The following is a 20,210-nucleotide window of genomic DNA, read 5'->3' as shown; positions in this document are numbered from 1 at the left end:
CACACTTCAGTTTTTAATGCAGAAGCAGAAATTCCCAAATACACATATATCTTCAGCACAAACCAATTACTGCAGTTTTACCTCATTCTAAAGAAATTAGTTATAGGAAATACTGGGAACTTGTTAAAGTCCAGTGGCATCATAAGCATGCCATCTGAGCTTGAATACACGCCACTCCCTTATTTGTTCCTGACAGCCAGATTATAGAAATGTTTTCATCAAATGACCTACTGCCCTAATTTTCACCTTTAGAATTCAACCTACATAGTTTAGAATTAAATAAGCTACGACCCTCAAATTTCTAGTAATTTTCTAATGCTGAACACAAACAGCCCTTTCCTTGCTGTTCCTCCCTCCCAAACACACACACACACAAACACACTTTACCCATTTTTACTGATGTAGAACAATGCAACCAATACATTTGTTACAGATTTTTCTGCAAGAGCTAATGATTTTGATGTCAGAATAATGCATCTCACTTTAAAAGGAATAATTTAATACAATTTTGACTATGAAAAGCAAAAATACTTTTTAGATTGTAAGATCTCTGGAGCAGGAACTTTGTCTACTCCTGGGGGAATTCTGCGCCACTGTGCAAGCACAGAATTAGGAGGCAAAGGGAAGCCATGATAGGGATCATGCTGCAATTACACTTTTCACCCACTGAGGGTGATATGGGACCAGAAGAGGGCAGTTGGCTCACAAGCCGGAGGAACTACCCGCAGAGAGGAAAGGGGCAGAGGCTGCCTTCCTCACAACGCCTTGCCTGCAGGTCCAGAGGCGGCACAGGGGGAGGGGGAATAGGGGAAAAGAGCAGAGAACACAGGGCTGCTGGGGGGAAGATCTTGCAGACTGGGGTTCAGAAGAGCTAGTGGAGGGGATAGGTGGGGGCCAAGAGTTAGAGAGGTGATAGAGCCAGGGGATGAATGGGAGTAGGGGTGCAGGAACAGGGGCAAAGGTGGGGTCTGCATGGGGGAGGCTCCCCAGCTTCCTAACAATCCCTCCCACCAAAAAAACCTGTTCATACTTCTCCCATCCACACCCAACATCCCTCCTAACTCCCAGGCTCCTTTACAGCAATTGCTTCCCTCTCCCTCAGCTCCTCGATTACCCCTGCCTCCCCCAACCCTTTGGGCTGCTTCTGAGGGGTGCCGGAAATAAGTTTCTGTATTGTAGTTTAAATGAATGATTACTCAGAGTTCTGTATTAATATGCCTAGTAAGTAATTTATGTTAAAAAAACATTTCCTGAATTTTTGTCTGTACTGTTACAGACATACTTGCTGACAGGTATTTGAAATAAATTACCAAAATAATTGAAAATGGCATGGTTATATTTTGTTATTTTGACAAATAAAATATGCAGAATTTTAAAATATAGTGCACTGAACTTTTAATTTGTTGGTGTAGAATTCCCCCAAGAGTAGTGTTGTGAATGTTCTCAGTGGCCAATAAAAAATATTAAATCATAACATAGAACAGTTGTTTTTGGAATAGAAGGCCCAATTATTTGCACAGCTGTGGACAAAGGCCCACATGTGGTCATGGTGGTAACACCTTCATGGCATGCTACCCACCTTTCCTAGACCTGCAGTGGGTTCCTGGATCTGAATATGGGTCCTGATTCAGCAACATCTTACATTTTAAAGTATATAAATAGTCCAATTGACCTTAAAGATGAGCATTCTTATGTGCTTTCCTGAGTAGCAATGGAATTACTCACATGTTTTAGTCCTTTATGGAATCAGGCCCACAGTGAAGAAATAGAGCTACATGCATTAGTCCCCCTTCAAGCCTCACAGATCCAAAGATAAGGCAGCTGTAGGTTTAACCACCTTCCTCCCCCTACTTCTTCATTCCTGCCTCAAGCACAGGAACTGAGAATCAGATACCAGCGCTCATATTTGCCAACCATTACTGAAATACTAGGATGCTGAAGTATATACACGCTAATATCTTTACATTGACTTGTTTCAATTAAATGAATGAGCTTGGGGGGGCCAAAAGACTCACCCACTTTGTCCTTCCTTCCATTAACTCCCATGGAATCCCCTGTCTCCCCAGCCTGTTCCCAGGAACCCATTTCCCCATTCTATCTCCATCTCCATCACCTCCCTCGCACAGAGCTTCTGAAAGTGGTGATATTTATCTATGGGTATTGCCCATTATGTGCTAGGCGCATTCCAAGCACCCAGGGATAGTACCCTCTCCAAGAAGCTCATATTCTAAAGAGACAGACAAGCCAACACTGGGGAAGGGAAACAACAATGTACAGTACAACCTCAGTTATGAACACTTTGGGAATGGAGGTTGTTCGTAACTCTGAACAAAACATTATGGTTGTTCTTCCAAAAGTATACAACTGAACATTGGCTTAATACAGCTTTGAATCTTTACTATGCAGAAGAAAAATGCGGCTTTTAACCATCTTAAATTAAATGAAAGAGTACAGAAAGTTCCCTTACCTTGTCAAATATTTTTTTAATCTTTCCCTTTGTTTTTTGTTTTTTTAGTAGTTTATGTTTACACAGCACTATACTATATTTGCTTTTTTTGGTCTCTGCCGCTGCCTGATTGCATACTTCTGGTTCCAAATGAGGCGTGTGGTTGACTGGTCAGTTCATAACTCTGGTGTTCATAACTGAGATTCTATTGTATGTACAAATCAACTAATTTCACTGTAAACAGCACAGCAGAAATAGGTGGGTCTTTTACTCCCTCCTAAACCTGTATATCATGCTCACCAAATTGAAGCAAAGTGCACCCTGAAGTGTGTTTTTCTTTACAAGAGCCTTAAGAGTTAGTGGCTTATTGTTGAGGGAGATTACATTCTTGATTGCCTCAAAAAAACCCCTATAAAGCTCTCTTTAGAGCCAGTAAGTTTTTAATCTTTCACTTGACAGAGTTTAACAAATGCAGCTAAAGATTCCATGACTCACGTTTCCTGTGTCACCAAGATGCACGCCATCCCTGCAGTACAAAGAGTGATTTGTAGTGATGTTCTGATGCCAAATATTTCCCCACTTCCATATTTATCGAGCATCTGGAATTATTAATTGCTCTCATCTTCTTCAAACTCCAGAAGAGAAAAATCAGTGAACTCCTCTTACCAGCCAATCCACTCCCATCCATCTTCTGCTGCACAGCTTTACACATATCAGAAGCCCCTGCTCCCTCAGGACCAGAGTCTGACACCATCACTTGTGTTGAATAGTACCTTACTCTACAAATAATCCCACTGATGTCAAAGGATCTGGTTGAGTACATGAGTAAAGGCATCAGTATTTAACCATTAGATTATGCATGTTTGGAATTGTTTCACTGGGATCTTTAAAATTAGCCACTGCTGGACTAGGTAGGTTTTAATGGCTGTTAGTAATAAGGAGAGAACTGGAAGAGTTATTCTCCCTCTGGATCTCACCAGAGAGGAAAAACACCACTATATTTCTCCACTTCAACAAAGGGAGGCGGGGAAAAACATGAAAAAACTCAAATATTTTATTGGGAAACACTAATCTCTCCTCCTATATTTAGCTGCACTACAGCCACACTGTGCCTCACAGTAAACCTTTTAGCACTGACCCCTGTACAAAGACAGAGAGCCATTGTGCTGGGGTTCATTTGGTTGCAGAATTGTCTCCTTAAAAAGGGATGGGAGGAGCGCTCAAAAGGGAAGAACTAAAATAGAACAGAGCATTGATTTAAGAGAAAGAGCTACCTCCTTTTCATATCTCAGCCATATCACATTCAGTCACATACATTTATTCTATGAAGAAAAGTTTTTCAAATGACAGAATAAGCTAATCATTAGAAGGAAAGGGTCTGAAATCTTGGAAGGGAATCAAAACAGATAAACCAAAATACACCCTAAATGAAGAGCCCATCTGCCAAGTTAGTTACCAACAGAACTGCTGTATTGCTTTATGACCATTAATTGAAAAAGTAAGTATTTAACTACAACTAAACCCAAACCTGAAAACAACTAAGCTTCATAACCAGGTTTCAAAACAGTGTGTATGCAAACATACATGGGAAAATCTTGAATCCTAACATTTGTGTCAGGTTTCTGTTGCTATGAGCAACTAAATGCACAACTACAGTGTGGAATAAGGAGTCTGCTGTGTATTAAAGACCTAACCAAACTTCAGTCTCCAAATATAGGTTTTGGCAGTAGACTATAGATACTTGCAGCCATTTCTATATACTACTCTTGATTTGTGAAGATCTTCTAACAGAATCCATGTGCTGACTTCTCATGTACCTCTAAATCACTAACATTTTAAAAAATTGAAATAGTCAAACCAATACTTGTCTCACGTTTTGTGTCCTATCTCCAAAAGAAAAGATTACAAAATTATAATCTAACATAGAGCATCTTTCACCACAGAAAATCTCAAAGCACTTCAGTTATGCGCAAATATATGCGTTAATCGTCTCAACCACCAATGATGTGCAGCCAACTCTAGCTTTAATAAGACACAGTAAAATTGCACAAGGAAAGGAGAATAAAAAGCATTGAATTCAGTTCAGAAGCAGAATTTATGTAGATTCAATATAACTGCCAAATTGAATGTTCAGCTAAGGCTTTTGCAAGAAAGTACAAAGGAATCACTATATCAGCTGATTCAGGCTCACACGGATTGCACTCAGAGGCTGTTTAATTGTGGTGTAGATTTTCGGACTCTAGGGCCGGAGCCGGGCTCTAGGGCCCTGTGAGGGTCCCAGAGCCCAAGCTCCAGCCTAAGCCTGCATGACTACACCACAATTAAATAGCCCCTTTGCCAGAGTCAGCTGGCACGAGCCAGACGTGGGTGTCTAATTGCAGTGTAGACACAACCTAAGTGATCACAGGTGGTCAGGATCTTGGTTTTGCATCTTATCCAAAAAGCAGACACCTCCACCAGCACCATTTCCACTCATACCATATTGAAGCACTGGTTGCAGAACTTCTCTTGAAATATCAATTTCATATCCTGCAATTCCAACTGGTGATCTCCAATCAAAGTAATGACCAGACAACACTAAGTTTGGAAATTAGATAAGAGTACAGTCAGATGACATGGCTGCCAGCCTTACAAATAGGCTGACCAGCTTAACATTCTGTCTGAAATAGAGGTAACTTAAGATGCAACATGATGGGAACTGGAAAGATACTGTGGTTAGAACAGCAATCTGGAGTCTCAACTGTTTCATCCCTGAGTGGGAGTTATCAATGTTAATGGAAGTTAGCAACATTATAAACCTTCCAATTTATAGAAAATACCAGTGTTTGTCATATTATAAATGTAAATGTCACCTATGAAGAGGAAAAATGGGTTTGTGCTTTTTCTTCTTTATGATGCAACAAGGTGGTCTGATTTTTTTTTCTTTCAGACTTCTAAGTTTTTAATGTTAGGAATTCTGGTCTTGTCTATCCTGTAAAAACTATATATGACTAGCAAACTGATAAGATTATAACATGAGAGATTATGGAGGTGAAACTTCATTAATTGAAAGAGAAAGTGCTTTTCACTCAGACTGCTTAAAACTTTTGTTAACATCCAGTTTAACTATAAGGCCTAAGACAGGCATCAGCAACCTTTGGCACGTGGCACACCAGGGTAAGTCCCCTGGCGGGCCTGGCCACTTTGTTTACCTGCCGCGTCCGCAGGTTCAGCCGATCACAGCTCCCACTGGCTGCGGTTCGCCGCTCCAGGCCAATGGGGGCTGCGGGAAGCGGCGTGGGCCGAGGGATTCCGCCACTTCCCGCAGCCTCCACTGGCCTGGAACAGTGAACCACAGCCAGTGGGAGCTGTGATCGGCTGAACCTGCGAACTTAGCAGATAAATATATCGGACCGCCAGGGGGCTTATCCTGGCATGCCACGTGCCAAAGGTTGCTGGTCCCTGGCCTAAGAAATGCTTAGGAGAAAAGAGTTCTGTTAAAAATCAACAACCCCTATTCCTTCAACTGACTGCACATAAAAGCTCACAATCCACAGCTGAGACCTCCAGTGAGTTCCCCAGCAAAGCCAGATTTGCCATTCCTGATACTTCTCAGGTAAAAAACCGGGGGGGGGGGGGGGGGGGTAGACGACGACACACACAAACAAAACACCCGAAAAAGACTTTCAAGCCAAAAAGAAGTTTAGAAAGACAAAAAAAATTAAGAGAATTTATATAGTCACTAGTGCACATCAAGCTGTGGTGTAGATTTGCAGCACTCTAGCCCGCCATGAACTAAATAATTAGATAGACTAGCTCTTATTTGTGAAGGGTGCGAGACTGACAGCTTCGGAAACTCAAGTCCTCTGTTTATCCACAAAAAAGCTTGCACTGCTGCTATCGTTTGTATACTGTCCTGCAAATGTAGTTCTACTCTGACTTGGAGGGACCGCCTCAAGGGAAGAGAGGGTGATGCACTCAATATGATCAATTCACTCTTCATCCTTTCTTCTGACTGGCATGTAGGATGTGGACACCTGTCCAATAGGAATGGGATTCTGACCACTGACTCATTTCACAGGCCACTGTACAACCATTAGATGACAGTGTCTTTATTATATTGATCAGGGCTAGATTCAACATGGTGAAAGACTCCACTGTCCATTTCTAATACTTAAGCTATACAGTCCCTCTATAAAAGAGCAAACAGTGAAAATAATTCTGGGGAATATTCTACAACCCTAATGTTAAGTGGCACTCATTCACACGAGTAATTCCACTGAAGCTGATCAAACTACTCGTGTGAGTGAGTGCCACTCAGCCTGAATAAGGATTGTAGACTCTAGCCATCTGTGAGTAAATGTTTTGTCTACTACCAAACTGAGTACTCAAGCCAGAAGAAGTCTAAACCACTAAATAAAAACATGGAAAGTGGCAACATTAACAGTATTGGCTGTAGTTAAACTGGTTCAACAGTCTCTTTTGCAGCACCCCGCACAGTAGCCAAACCATAGCTTCTACTGAAATAGTCATGATTCACTGAATACAGAACTGACTGAAGGTAAGAGTAACATCCTGTCAAAATTCTTCCACTGTAACTGCAGTGCCTGCCACCACTGATTGATTCACTTAGAGAAAACTGCACCCACCTTAAAGATAACAAATTCAGTCTGAACTAATTTGAAATCCTAGACCATTCATATTAAGAATTAAAAGTTGCATTAAAAACTAAAGTTCAATGTGATGTCTGTTAGACTATAAACTGGTTAAAAGTGGAAGGTTAACCTGCAACAGTAGCTATTGGAGTCAGGGGATACTGACCCACTCATGTGATAACAGATCATGGTTACAAAAAACAAATGCCATTATGTGACTGGGGCCAGGAAATATAAGATTAGTCTCTTACCAGCAATCTTTGGGTCACACCCCTATTACTAGGTGTTAGAAGAAAACACTTATTGTTTGACAAAGTAAATAAGTCTTGGGAAATGGAAGAGCGAATCCGTCATATAAATCGAGACAGCAGTGCAGCACTTCCAAGTTTCCTGAAGACAAGCATGATTGGAAAGAAATCCGAGAGGTTGAACTCCTGAACATTGCTACAGGAAGCATGCTCAGAGACACTGGAGATCTTAACATTTCCACTAGAATATACTGAAAGGGCTGCAAACTGCAAGCCAGTCATTCAGAAATTTGAAGGATATTCTGATCAATGGAAGAATGTCACTAGGTTATAAGGGTTTTCTTGGTTTTCTTTCCAAGACAACAGCCAGGTGAGACCATTGACCATTATGTTTCAGACCTACATGACAAAGCTAAGTCACATGATTATGCCCAGTTAACAGATGGCCTAATTAGACAAATTATTTGAAGTAAAACTGATAAGAGCAGGTCAAAAAATGGAATTCTCATCCCATAGTAAATTGAGATTTTGAAGTTTCATCTTTCATCAAATCAGGAGGAAAAGTAAAAATCTCAAATGACTGAAAGAAAATATTCCAAAATGTTAATTTTTTTATGAAATTGAATGTTTAGTTTAGGCTATTATTTTGATATTACAATACCAAAGTTGAAATGAAGTATTTTAACCTTATTATAATGCACCATTTTGATAATTTCTGATCAAATTTTGATTAACTTGATTTTTTCAAAACAGCATTTTCTTATGGGAAAACGTTCCACCAAAATTTTTTGAACCAGCTCTTCTGATTACTGATCACTGCAGGAAGGGACAGAGCTAGTGTAAATGGTGTTTCCCAAATTAATCTGTTAACAATTACAGAAATCAGAAGTACATCTACTTAAAACTTCATACCAAGCTAGAAAGAAAAATACATCACTGCACAGTTCAGGAGTTCAGCCCAAGAGGTGCAGTGTCAGACATGCAATAAGCCATTTCGCAAACGAAGCTACTTTGTATTTCTTTGTCATTTATGCTAAGACAAGATACACTTATGAACATCTACTCAGAGCAAGTAAAAGCTCTGGATGAAGTTAATTCAGAATGAGTTTTTGGTTGAGACAGTAAATTTTACAAAGAGGTACTATAACTAATTGATGTGCGATATCTGGAAATAAAACCAAAAGTGAGTATCGAAAGAGATACTGGAGCTTATCAATGTAAATCACAACAGATATGCAAAATGATTACAGACCTCCGGATGTTAAAATAAAAACCAACACTTGTTTTGTAGAGTGGGTGAAAGGACGCTGGCAGGTCTGTGTAAGGACAGATACCAAAATAGCATGAAATACTGAAAAAGAAAAGTTCAGTAGGTATTTGGGTTGAAGAGAAATCTATATATGCTGATGGTCAAATGAGTGTATAGCTGTCTGTTCTACAGAATGCAAAAGATACTCTTAAAAGAATTTGATGAAGTGGTGGATGGACTGGAATGGCGTAAGAATAATATAATGCAGGGGTGGCCAACCTGAGCCTGAGAAGGAGCCAGAATTTACCAATGTACATTGCCAAAGAGCCACATTAATATGTCAGCAGCCTGCCCCGCTCTCAGCACCTCCCACCCACCAGGAGCCCCAATCAGCACCTCCTCTCCCCTCCCCTCCCCACACCTGTAGCTCCAGCCCTGGAGTCAGTGCCTATACAAGGAGCCACATATTAACTTCTGAGATGCATGCGGCTCCGGAGCTACAGGTTGGCCATAGCTGATACAATGTAATACTTATACAATAATTGTAATTGCAATAATTCTTATAGATTCCAGTGTGCTCCAAAATCTGTTTACAATCCAGTGTCTTATTAGCACTGAAAAATAAAGTAAAAGCTGAATTGGCCCAAATGCTAAAATTGGGTGTTTTACTTTCAGTAATATCACTCAATATAGACTCATACTGACAGGGATAACAGTATGGTTTTATTACAGTGACCAAAGTAATGGATTTCTTTGGGTCAAAAAGATCTCAATTATGTCATCAAATGAGAGCACTGCCTCATGGCAGGTATTGAGAAGGGCTTGTCTAGACTTCAAAATGCATGAATATTTTCAGGTCTGAATGCAAGTCAAAGGGTTTGGCAGGTCCAACTCATGGCTGAAAGTGCAAAACTCTATGCCGTCTGTTCCCCTTCTGGTAGATCAATCTTTAAGTGATTTCCCTTTTGCATTGCCTCAGCAGCAAAGTATCTAGTCCCAGACCTCGGAGGATCTGAATGGAGAAGAAATAATACTGGATTACTGTCATAAAGTGACCTTGCCTGGAGCACCCACCAGTGGCAGAACAGGGCATCTCAGTTTCCCTCCTTCAGAGAGTCTCCAGTTATGCTGTGCAAGTTTTCTTGCCTCAATAACGCCTCTTCTTGGGGTTGGTTTATTTAAACATCCTAGTCCATGAGTGCCAAAATACAGTCTACCACACTCCAGCATCTTCCACCATCACTGGACTCTGTTGGTTCTCTCCCATCTTACCAGGACAGCCACTCCATTCCACCCAGCTGGAGTGGAACTCAGCTCATCCCAGCAGGCACCCCCACAGCCTTTCTGCTGGGAGTTCACCCTCACCAGGGAAGCATCCCTCACTCCCCCTGGCCCTGAGCCCTCTTCCCACCCTCTGGCTCCAGCTCTCCAGTTGGAAGATGTCAGTGGGTAAGCCCCTCCACTGCTCTCCTAGCCTCAGCTCTCCAGCTTAGAAGTCAGCAGGCAACTCCCTCTGCTGCTCTCTGGCCTTCAGCTCTCTAGTCTTGATTCTCTGGCTCGAAGAAGTCATCCAGGAAATCCATCTTGCTGCTCTCCTACCTTCAGCCTTCTCCCAGACACCACCTACAGCTTCCCCTCTGGGACCTCTCAGTCTCTTGGTGGTTCTCATCAGTGGACCTCTCACTGGCCCCTTTTCTTGGCTGACCGAGGCAGTTTCTACCTGCTCTTTTTCCTGATTGACCCTATCACTGTCTCAGTCTCTCCCCCTAGGGCCCAACTGCCCACTTTTAAGCCCAATTATGATGCCACTGATAAATCACAAAGCCACTGGCCCTGCTCCCTCTTAAAGGGACACTAAACTGTTGATTTTGGATGAAAGTGAACAATGTAATGAGAGACACTAATTATCTGCAGTGTGCCAAGGAATAAAAACCTAAACAGAAACAAATACCAGTTTGGGCTGAATGAGATTAATCGTATCAGACATTCCAAATGACCAAGCAGATTAACCAGGTCAAAGAAATGTTAAGGGCAGCTGTACTAATGGAAAGACTGCAAAACAAGGAAGCCTTCAAAATTCGAGGGAATATTAATTAGGGATAAATTTCCTTTAAAATGTCACAATAAAATGTTTGATTCAGAATGCATCTTAAGGTAAACAGAGAACACCATTTAAGACTTTTAAATGACATTTTGGGGAATTAAACAAAGGTATCCAGAAGCAACCATACTGAAATATTTGAGATTAACAACCTAACATTTCAGATTATGCAAATTCATGTTGATTGGGAGCAGTTCTTCTGCAAGATGACAGTCCGGCAGTACACTCTTCCAAAGCAATGGTTTTCAGTTCTTAATTTCTTAAATGTTTATGGGCAGAAATCAGTAGCAATATACATAGGTGACAAACTCTTAGAAGCCATATTACAGAAACATCATTGGAAACACTGCACCTCTGAGTCAGAAAAAGCATGAAATTGAGAGTACTCATTAAAAGAGAAGTAGTGGTTAGGTTTAAAAAAATATCTTATAATGGACTATTTTCAAGAGCTCCTATAAATAGAAAAAGTAGGGAGCTGCAGGATGAGGCATTACACAACTATTTAAATATTATCCATTTCCAGAAAAAAACAAAAAACAACCTTTCACAGGCTCAGATGAGAAACACAAAATGACCCAACTTTGCCAGAATTTGAGAAAGAATTCTGTAGTGGACAACAGGAAAAAGCAGACTTCTCCAAGGATAACATCTTACTGGAACTATCAAGATGCAATGTCATTTAAAAGTCTTAAATGGTGTTCTCTGTTTACCTTAAGATGCATTCTGAATCAAACATTTTATTGTGACATTTTAAAGGAAATTTATCCCTAATTAATATTCCCTCGAATTTTGAAGGCTTCCTTGTTTTGCAGTCTTTCCATATGATGGGACTCTATGCAAAGCACATCATGTAACACAATCATGCAGTATGACATTGGAAATGCTAAGTGTAACCTATCTGAGCATTGAGACGTTTAAGGACAGGGCTGAGGAGGTCCTATTCTGGCAAGGCAAGAATGTTGCCAAAGAAGTATCCAAGTGTGAAATTTGCAGTTAGTTTATTGCAAAAGAACCAAAGTCACATGATGAAATTTCTGATTGCCCTTGGTGCAAGAATGGCTTAGATCTATTTGAATTAATTGGGAAAGATTATCTTTCCGAAGACAACTCCTTGCATTTTCTTCAACTGAGCTGTTGCACACCACAGGTTAATGACATTGTTACTTGATAAAACAGTTTGTTCACCTTATTGCCAACATCCAATAAGCGTAAGTTAAAAAAAAAAAAACTGCAACACCAACCACAGAAACCACACACAAATGTAAGCCAAAGCAGGAGAAAAGAAAAATTATGAAAAGAATGCCAATGGTTAATTCCACTGCAAATGGTTGAAAAAAAGATTAAATAAAAAAAGTGACTACAAACACAGCTTTACCATACACACCAAAGCTATGTGTCATAGGTCCATCTTCTAGGAGGAAAAGAAGATATCAAAACAAAACTAAGGACAACATTGGGTCTCTGTTTCTTGAGGGCATCCAGAAAGTTAGTGGCAAAATTAAACACACGCCCACCTAATCAATGACAATAGAAAACACCAGGAACCCCCAACACAGGCTCTAGGGCAGGGATCCATGTAATTGCATTGCAAAATGAATGGTTCGGAGAATAAGAAATAGTTGTATGATCAGAAAGCCATTGAGGTTCACAGATTATAGCTAGTGTCAGATGTCTCATATCCTGACTTTCCTCCTCTGATGTTTCTGCATATTTTATTGATTGGCTCTAGCAGTTTGTGGCTGTTTCTTGGTTGATGTTTTGTATTTACACTTGATTTTTTGTTAGAGGAAAAAATGTAACAGACATTAATTCCTGCTATGTCATAAAAACACAGCCTTTTGTAACCCTAATAAGTCATGTGACGGAGGCCAGGAAATATATTTGTCTCTTTCAGGACCTGTCTACACAGATAAGTTTACAGCATTGCTATACCTCCTCCTGTGGACACGCTTTCCAGAATATGAATGTCCACACAGGAAGTTAATTATATCCGTATAATTATACCAGTACAGTCATACTGGTAAACCTCCCCATGTAGACACCACCTTACAAACAATCCCTTGCATCATCTCCCTTTTGTTTGCATGACCTTACAGACAGCACTGCTGAAGACTTTCTAGGAAAACAAGGGCCAGATTCAGCCCACACACTACTCCCTTCCTGCTGCTCATCTGGTGTAAAGAGACCATTAAAAATGACTTAAAAAGGACAACTGTGGATCTGTCCTGGTATGGAGAGTCTGCTGGGGGCAGAAGAGGGTGTGTACCAGACTGTGCTGTGCTCCAGTGAATCCTGCTGGTACAACAGTCCCTTGGGATTGCTACTAACCTACATAAATTAGAGGTTCCCTGAGGCTGCTCTAAATTATGGGGAGGCAGGAGGAAAGGAGGCTGAACTGGGTCTCAACTGCCTTGAGGATTAGAAGAACAGAAAATACTTTTAGCCCTCCTCTTGTATTCTTCACTACTTGGAGCTCAGCTGAAAGTTAGGAACTAATCCAATAAGTCTTTAGCTAAGAAGAATTTCATGGAATATTTACACTGCTGTGTTCCAGAATAACCAAAGTACTAGAGAGTCACTTAAGAGCTGGTAGAGAACTTCTGGAAGGAAATATTACGGTGATATAATGGCTGGTCACTAATGTTGGGTGTTTGGATTAAATGGATCTATATGAAAAATGTACAGGTAAAGACACCAAAAGTTTACACTTAAATCTAATAAAACCTCAGAACATAGACATTATGTGTGTTGTAAGTAAAATGAAAATGGTCCCAACACTGTAGGTCCTGAAACAGAATTGAAAACATCTTTTATAGGTTGATGTTAAAGTATAATTTATGCCAAATGTATTGACTTATAAGGTTTATAGTAATGCTGCTACTACCCAATATATAGGAGCGCTGAGAGCTTGAAAACCAGTTAATTTTTTAAAAAGTTAAGTAGTTTCAGGTGCTCCATCTGCTCTTTGACTCTACCTACTAATTGTTGTAGTTTTACACACATTTTCAAAAATGTCTCTCCTCGTTTTCCAGTCTGGATAAAAATAAATTCTCACAAAACAAGAGAAACTGACTCACTATAAAGACAGAACTATGAAAGACCACTGTCAAAAAATACAAATTCAAGCAAACTTGGGGAGAGAGGTGGGGAGAGGGGACAAAAAAACCCCGAAACCACAGTTTTCACCCATCGAATTGCTTTCACTTACATTTAAGATTACTGTAACAATGGTAGTAATTTCATTTTTGGAAATAAGTGGGATTTTTTTTAAATCAACCGATTCCCTTTAAACAAAATCACTAACTTTTCTCTTGGCCTTATGCCCTCTGCAGGCAGAGCCAGTATGGTGTGGCTCTGCTGCCTAGGAGTGGGGAAGGATGCCTCTTTCCAGTGCTGAGCCCCATTATTCAGGCTGGGTGCTGCAGGCACAATTTGGCTATAAACAATTTGATGTAACTGGATACTTGAGTAACTCCTATGTCTCCAACATCAGCTGCTAAACATGAAAGAAGGTGAAGTAAAGAATGAACCTAGCGTTGCTTACCAATGCCAATAATCTGCCGTCCTCCTTCATAGCAAGGAAACGATTTGCACATACGCCTTTGATTGACACCACTCCTCTTTCTTCTGCCTGAAGTTGCAATTTGACTAGGAACAAAAAGATAAAGTCAGTTCTCAAAGCCATTGCTGTTTCATCATCTAACGAAGATTAAGCTGGACAAAGACCTGGATGTAGCTGTGAACATTGCTCTACATATGCTTTATGAAAATATGCTTATGAATGACTAAGTATGCTTTATGCAAAAGATCTCTTGTAAGGTAGCATTACAAAGCTTATAATCTACTGAGTGTATTAATCCTATTTGTATGCATGTATCATTCTTGTATCTGAAGCTAGAAATATCAAGTATAACTGAGGTCCTATTGTAATTATGCAAAGTAGGGGCCATTAATGGTGGTTTACAATCTTGACTCCCATTGACTAGGACAATTGGTTGTGGGTGGTTTATTTACCTGCAAGCCTTCCTGTGTACATGTGAGCCAGCCTGTCGGTAATGAAGTATGAGGTCTTACAGAGACATGTGACCATGTCACCTGATGATGAAATCCATCTTAAATCTGTTACTTTTCTATTTAGAAGGAGGGGTGAGGACCCAGAGAGACAAAAGATTCCCGCTTTGTGCCAAAGCTAAAAAAGGGGGTGGAGCAGAACAAAGGTGGCTGCCAGTCATGAGAGAGCCCCTGTTTTCCACCTAAGATGTCTGCTGGAACTAACAAGGTCTGTACCAGGGGAAAGGACTAGGCCCAGGCAAGAAAGGCATCTAGTCTGTGAAAGAAGCTTATTGGAACATCTCGGAGGGCGAGATATTACCTGTAATCAGTTTGTTAATGTATTAGGCTTAGACTTGCGTGTTTTTGCATGGTGACTTACTTTCTTGTCTGTTATTACTGGAAACTGCTTAAATCCTACTTTTTATACTTAATAAAATCATTTTTCTTTATTAATGAACCCAGAGTAAGTAATTAGTACCTGGGGAAGCAAACAGCTGTGCGTGTCTCTCTATCAGTGTTACAGAGGGTGGACAATTTATGAGTTTACCCTGTATGAGCTTTATGCACGAAAACAGACTCAGAAGTAACTTCAGCACATCAGGTGACTGTCCCAAGGGGGTCTCTGTGACCAAACCCATCACAGTGGCATAGTTGAGCTGATTGCTTTGAGATACTGGTAGTGATTTTAAGTGAGTTTTGAGTGTGCTGGCCGGAGAACAGACAAAGTGGCTACTGGTTTGCTATTTTCGGGTATTAATACCCCCAGGAATCAATCACTCTGGGTTCATTAACAAACAAAAGTGATTTTATTAAGTATAAAAAGTAGGATTTAAGTAGTTTCAAGTAATAAAACAGACAGAAGAAAGTAAGTCACCAAGCAAAATAAAGTGAAAACACGCAAATCTAAGCCTAATTGATTAAGAAACTGATTACAGGTAATAGCTCACCCTCCAAGATGTTCCAATAAGCTTCTTTCACAGACTAGACTCCTTTCTAGTCTTGGCCCAATTCTTATTCACATCCATAAGCATATTTTCATAAAGCATATGGAGAGCAATGTCACAGTAGCATATTACAGGAAGATTAGATGTGGAAAAATTAATTTTCTGACTCAAGAATCTAATAAGGAAATGCACAACACAACACAAATTAAATAGTTATCACCAGACTTGCACTATAACCCCATAAAGGGATCTTGCATACCTATTATGTATACATATGCTTCTATGTGTAGGTCAGAATCAGCACAAATTCCTAAAAAACAGGAACATTTATGGTGGTTGTATTGGGGAAGTCATAGTTAAGGTTGAGAGCACATTCACATTTAAAGTAGGACAGAAGTCCCTTTGTTTCACACTTTAATGATTGAATTTAGTCTCAAAGTTCAGCACAGTTAACTGCTCATACGATGTGAATTTCTATGTAATTTGTTTAAGTAAAATGTTTCCTAACATTTCAAAGTCAATATTTTCTACACTTTACTTGTAAGGAAGTACCTACATTCAGTCTAGATTGTTGGAAATTAGACATTAGACTTTTGTGCATTAAAGGCATGAATCTGCACCACTGTTCCCTCTAAGCTGTGCGCGCGCGCACAAATCCTAAACCCCGCACACACGGCGAAACACTGCACGCACAAAAATTTGCACAGAAGAAATGTTTTGTGCACATGGCCTGTCATCTTAAGATCATTTATTATTTGTATTACAATAGTAGCCAGGGGATTCATTATGTTATACAGACATAGTAAGAGACAGTCCTGCATCAAAGCCCTAGGACACAGCTGGGAATAAGATGGACACATTGAGCCACACTGTATTGCAAAACATTGTTAATAAAGGTTTCTAGTTTTCCTCAGAAGCGTCCTGCAGCAGGGAGACCTGACCGAGCCACCAACCACTGGGAAGGCGGAAAAAGCTAGAAGGAACTTCAGCAGGCAGGGTAGTCCCCTGGTGCCAGCGACTCACTGATCTTACGTGCCCCCCTCACCCCCTCCAGCTGTAAGCAAGCTGAAGTATCCATTGTAACCAATCTGTGGCTCTTAGCAGGAAGATGGAATTGATACTATACAGAAACAAAACTAACCAGATGAGTAGATTCACCTTGAGAATAGATTATTGAACAGGCCAGATCCTCAGCTGATGTAAACTGGGATAGGACCACTTAACTACACCAATCTACACTATTGGAGGCTCTAGTCCAAAATGTTCAAGTGTTGCTTAACTGTTCTAAGTAGTTTACATATTCCACTATCCTGTTCGGTGTAATATTTAAATAGTTTACTGTGAGGAACATTTGACTTGTACCCTTTAAGTAACCTATAGTAAAGAATAAAACAGTTCTAAGGGACTAGGTACTACTTAAAATTAGGCAATGTTTCTTTTACAAAAAGAAAAGGAGTACTTGTGGCACCTTAGAGACTAACCAATTTATCTGAGCATAAGCTTTCGTGAGCAACAGCTCACTTCATCTGATGCAACAGATGAAGTGAGCTGTAGCTCACGAAAGCTTTTGCTCAAATAAATTGGTTAGTCTCTAAGGTGCCACAAGTACTCCTTTTCTTTTTGCAAATACAGACTAACACAGCTGCTACTCTGAAACCTTTCTTTTACAGATTTTTTTCCTGTGAGGAAGGGGAATAGAACTTATGGCCTATTTTTATGTATTCTTTACTGCAATCCAAAGGGATTTTTCTTTTGAGATTTCTCTTTAGCAAGCCACCACAGAGAGACATGTACAGTTAAGAGATTTTAAAAATCTGTGGACACTTTCCATGTAGTACAGAAACCTGTTTAGTCATAAACAGGCATTTGAAATGTTTAATAATGGAATGATTATTAGAGTGTCAAAATTACAATTCCCATTTAAGCCAATTAAATCAAAACTGTGCTTGTAAATAGCTCCAGAAATCTGCAGTACTGCTGGGTGAGGTGAAAGCGTGGAGAGTAACTGTGCTGGGGAAGCATTCACCATACACTTAATGAGACTACCTAGATACAGCTGTGTGAATTGGGTGTGAAAAGTAATATTGGATTACATCTGGCAAGGGCTCATTAGGCTTCCTGGTGTCTTTCAGAAAGAAGTTATAGGGGCACTGTCAAATTAAATATGCACCAAAGTTTAAATTGTGAAAATCAGTTTTTTAAAAAAACTGAAGACCTGTACAATTGTTTCCACAATTAAATAATAGTGAAAAGTGTTGTTTTAAACAAACATCCCCATTCAGTATTTCAAAACTACTGCAGCATTAAGAGCCCCAAAGAGAAACTGACCTCACTGATTTTCATTGTCCATGCTGAGAAATACAAAGCAAACAGAGCCAAAATGTTGACAAACTGAATTTTTAAAGGTTTCACTTTTAATATTTTATGAGGCTGTTAGTAAAATGGATAATTCAATGTTTTTCTTTGCCATTTATGCCATAAGTGAAGTGCAGTGGTTGAGTGATTAAGGCACTTGACTATGCTCCTGAAGAATGTGGACTTAAGTCTTGCTCAACTCATGCTGAAAGGCCACATCCAGCTCACCCAGCTGCAAAATGGGTACCTGGTCCACTGGGTTAGGGCAGTCAAAGATGGTTGGACATGATGCTGGCCACAGCACTCTTGCATACCATTGGCTAAGAAACTGATGTGCCTTAATTGTGTCAACCCAATGAGCCATTGGCTCAGAGGAACTTTGACTTATGATGCAAGCTAACACAGTCTTTTACTGAACTGAAGATTCCAAGATACACTGTGCTAATCTACACTTTTATGTATCCTTTATGTCCCAATACAATAATTTCAATAGGCTTCACATCTGGCCATATACAAATGTATTATAAAAGTTGAGACAGTATTTGGAAAAGAAAAATATAAACTTTTTTAAAAGTCACATCACATCCTTAGCAGCAATTAGGATCTCATTGGTATTGAGTTTCAGTCAGCTAGCCTTCAACATTAAAAACATGTAAGAACCATGCAAATCAAATCACATCAAACCTTAATTTCAAAATATTGAGAGAACACGTGCAGAGGAAATTCTGACAGTAATGTCTGGTTCAAGAGCTTGCTGAGGTGTTTGTGTGTCTATGCGCTTAACAAAAAAAGTTAAGGGTTAGAGGTGGGGAATTTAAACCCCTTTGAAAGTCAAAAGGTCACAGTCAAATAGTTTTAGATATACAAATCAGACCACATGGAAGAGATTGTAGCTGTATGAAATTCTCAGGGTAAGCGTACAGGGTTGCCAAGTTAGTCAGGCCAAAAACAATTAACCACTTTAAAGGGAAAATTAAGTAAATTCTGTCGAGAAATGGAAGTAATCTAACCCATCTCCCATGAGAAGTAAAAAATAATTAATTGCATTCTGTACCTAACATTCTGGTTACACCAGAGGTGGGCAAACTATGGCCCATGGGCCACATCCGGCCCGTGGGACAGTCCTACTCAGCCCCTGAGCTCCCGGAGGGAGCGGCTAGTCCCCGGCCCCTCCTCCACTTTCCCCCTTTCCCCACAGCCACACGGACAGCGCGGATTGCGCCAGCCCACCTCCTAGGCTTTCCAATAAGCCTGTCCTGCCGCTCTAAGCGGCATGGTAAGGGGGCGGGGGTGTGGATAGGGGTCAGGGGACAAGGAGCGGGAGTGGGCGGTCAGGGGACAAGGAGCAGGGGGGGCTGGATGGGTCGGAGGTTCTAGGGGGGCAGGGGGCAGGCTGTTTGCGGAGGCACAGCCTTCCCTACCCGGCCCTCCATACCATTTCGCAGCCCCGATATGGCTCTGTGGCCAAAAAGTTTGCCCACCCCTGGTTAGACAGTTATTGGTGACCTGCACTATAAGGAAGAGTAAAACATTAACTAATTCTTTTATATTTAACTATGGAAATGTTAAATTTGGTCCTAGTATCCATGTAAATTTGTTTCACAGTGCCACTTCTGCAAGAGAAGTCTTTGGAAATATAACCCTAAGGAAAGGTTTGTCAGACAGGCATGTGACATGACAGTAAAGAGTTATCCTCTAAAGATGCATTTATCTGCAGTTGTGGCAAGAAACATTTATTCTCACAAACTAAAGTATAGTAGTAGGATAGTTTTAAACAAAAAACAGATCAACCAAACATAAAATGGGTGACTAAACTGCATGTTTCCACACATTGCTCTGGCACTCTCCTGAATGGGATTTCCCCCACCTTGCGGAGTGAAAAAGTATTTCACTCTCCATGTTCATAAATTCTTGGCATGGTCTTCAATTTATACAATGAATGCCAAGTGCAAAGGCATGACAAAAATCAGTAGGCACCTAACATTGACAGAAAACTAAGCACCCCATGTGAACATCTCAAAGATGAGAACTAGATCATCAGGCTGTCTTAGTTTTATTATATACCAATATTATAGTCTGCATACGTGGTCTACAAAAAATAGGACTGGATACATTAGTCACTACTAGTGATCTTTGCAAACTAAAACAATATCACACCAGTAAAACTAAAGCTATAGGTT

The 20,210-nt window shown here is 40.3% G+C and overlaps 1 protein-coding gene across 1 annotated transcript in view; it reads right to left on the bottom strand.

Annotated features, from left to right (window-relative positions):
- The window catches only part of FGF2 (fibroblast growth factor 2), a 64,853-nt gene that overhangs the window by 7,547 nt on the left and 37,096 nt on the right, over positions 1 to 20,210 (bottom strand). Inside the window, exon 2 of the mRNA XM_048847171.2 lies at positions 14,223 to 14,326. Coding sequence (XP_048703128.2) covers positions 14,223 to 14,326 — 104 coding nt within the window. The remainder of the gene's footprint in view (positions 1 to 14,222; positions 14,327 to 20,210) is intronic.

Source organism: Caretta caretta, chromosome 4, assembly GCF_965140235.1.
Source record: "Caretta caretta isolate rCarCar2 chromosome 4, rCarCar1.hap1, whole genome shotgun sequence".
Classification (NCBI taxonomy): domain Eukaryota; kingdom Metazoa; phylum Chordata; order Testudines; family Cheloniidae; genus Caretta; species Caretta caretta.
Note: the sequence above shows the minus strand (reverse complement) of the source record. Positions and strands in the feature narration are given on the sequence as shown.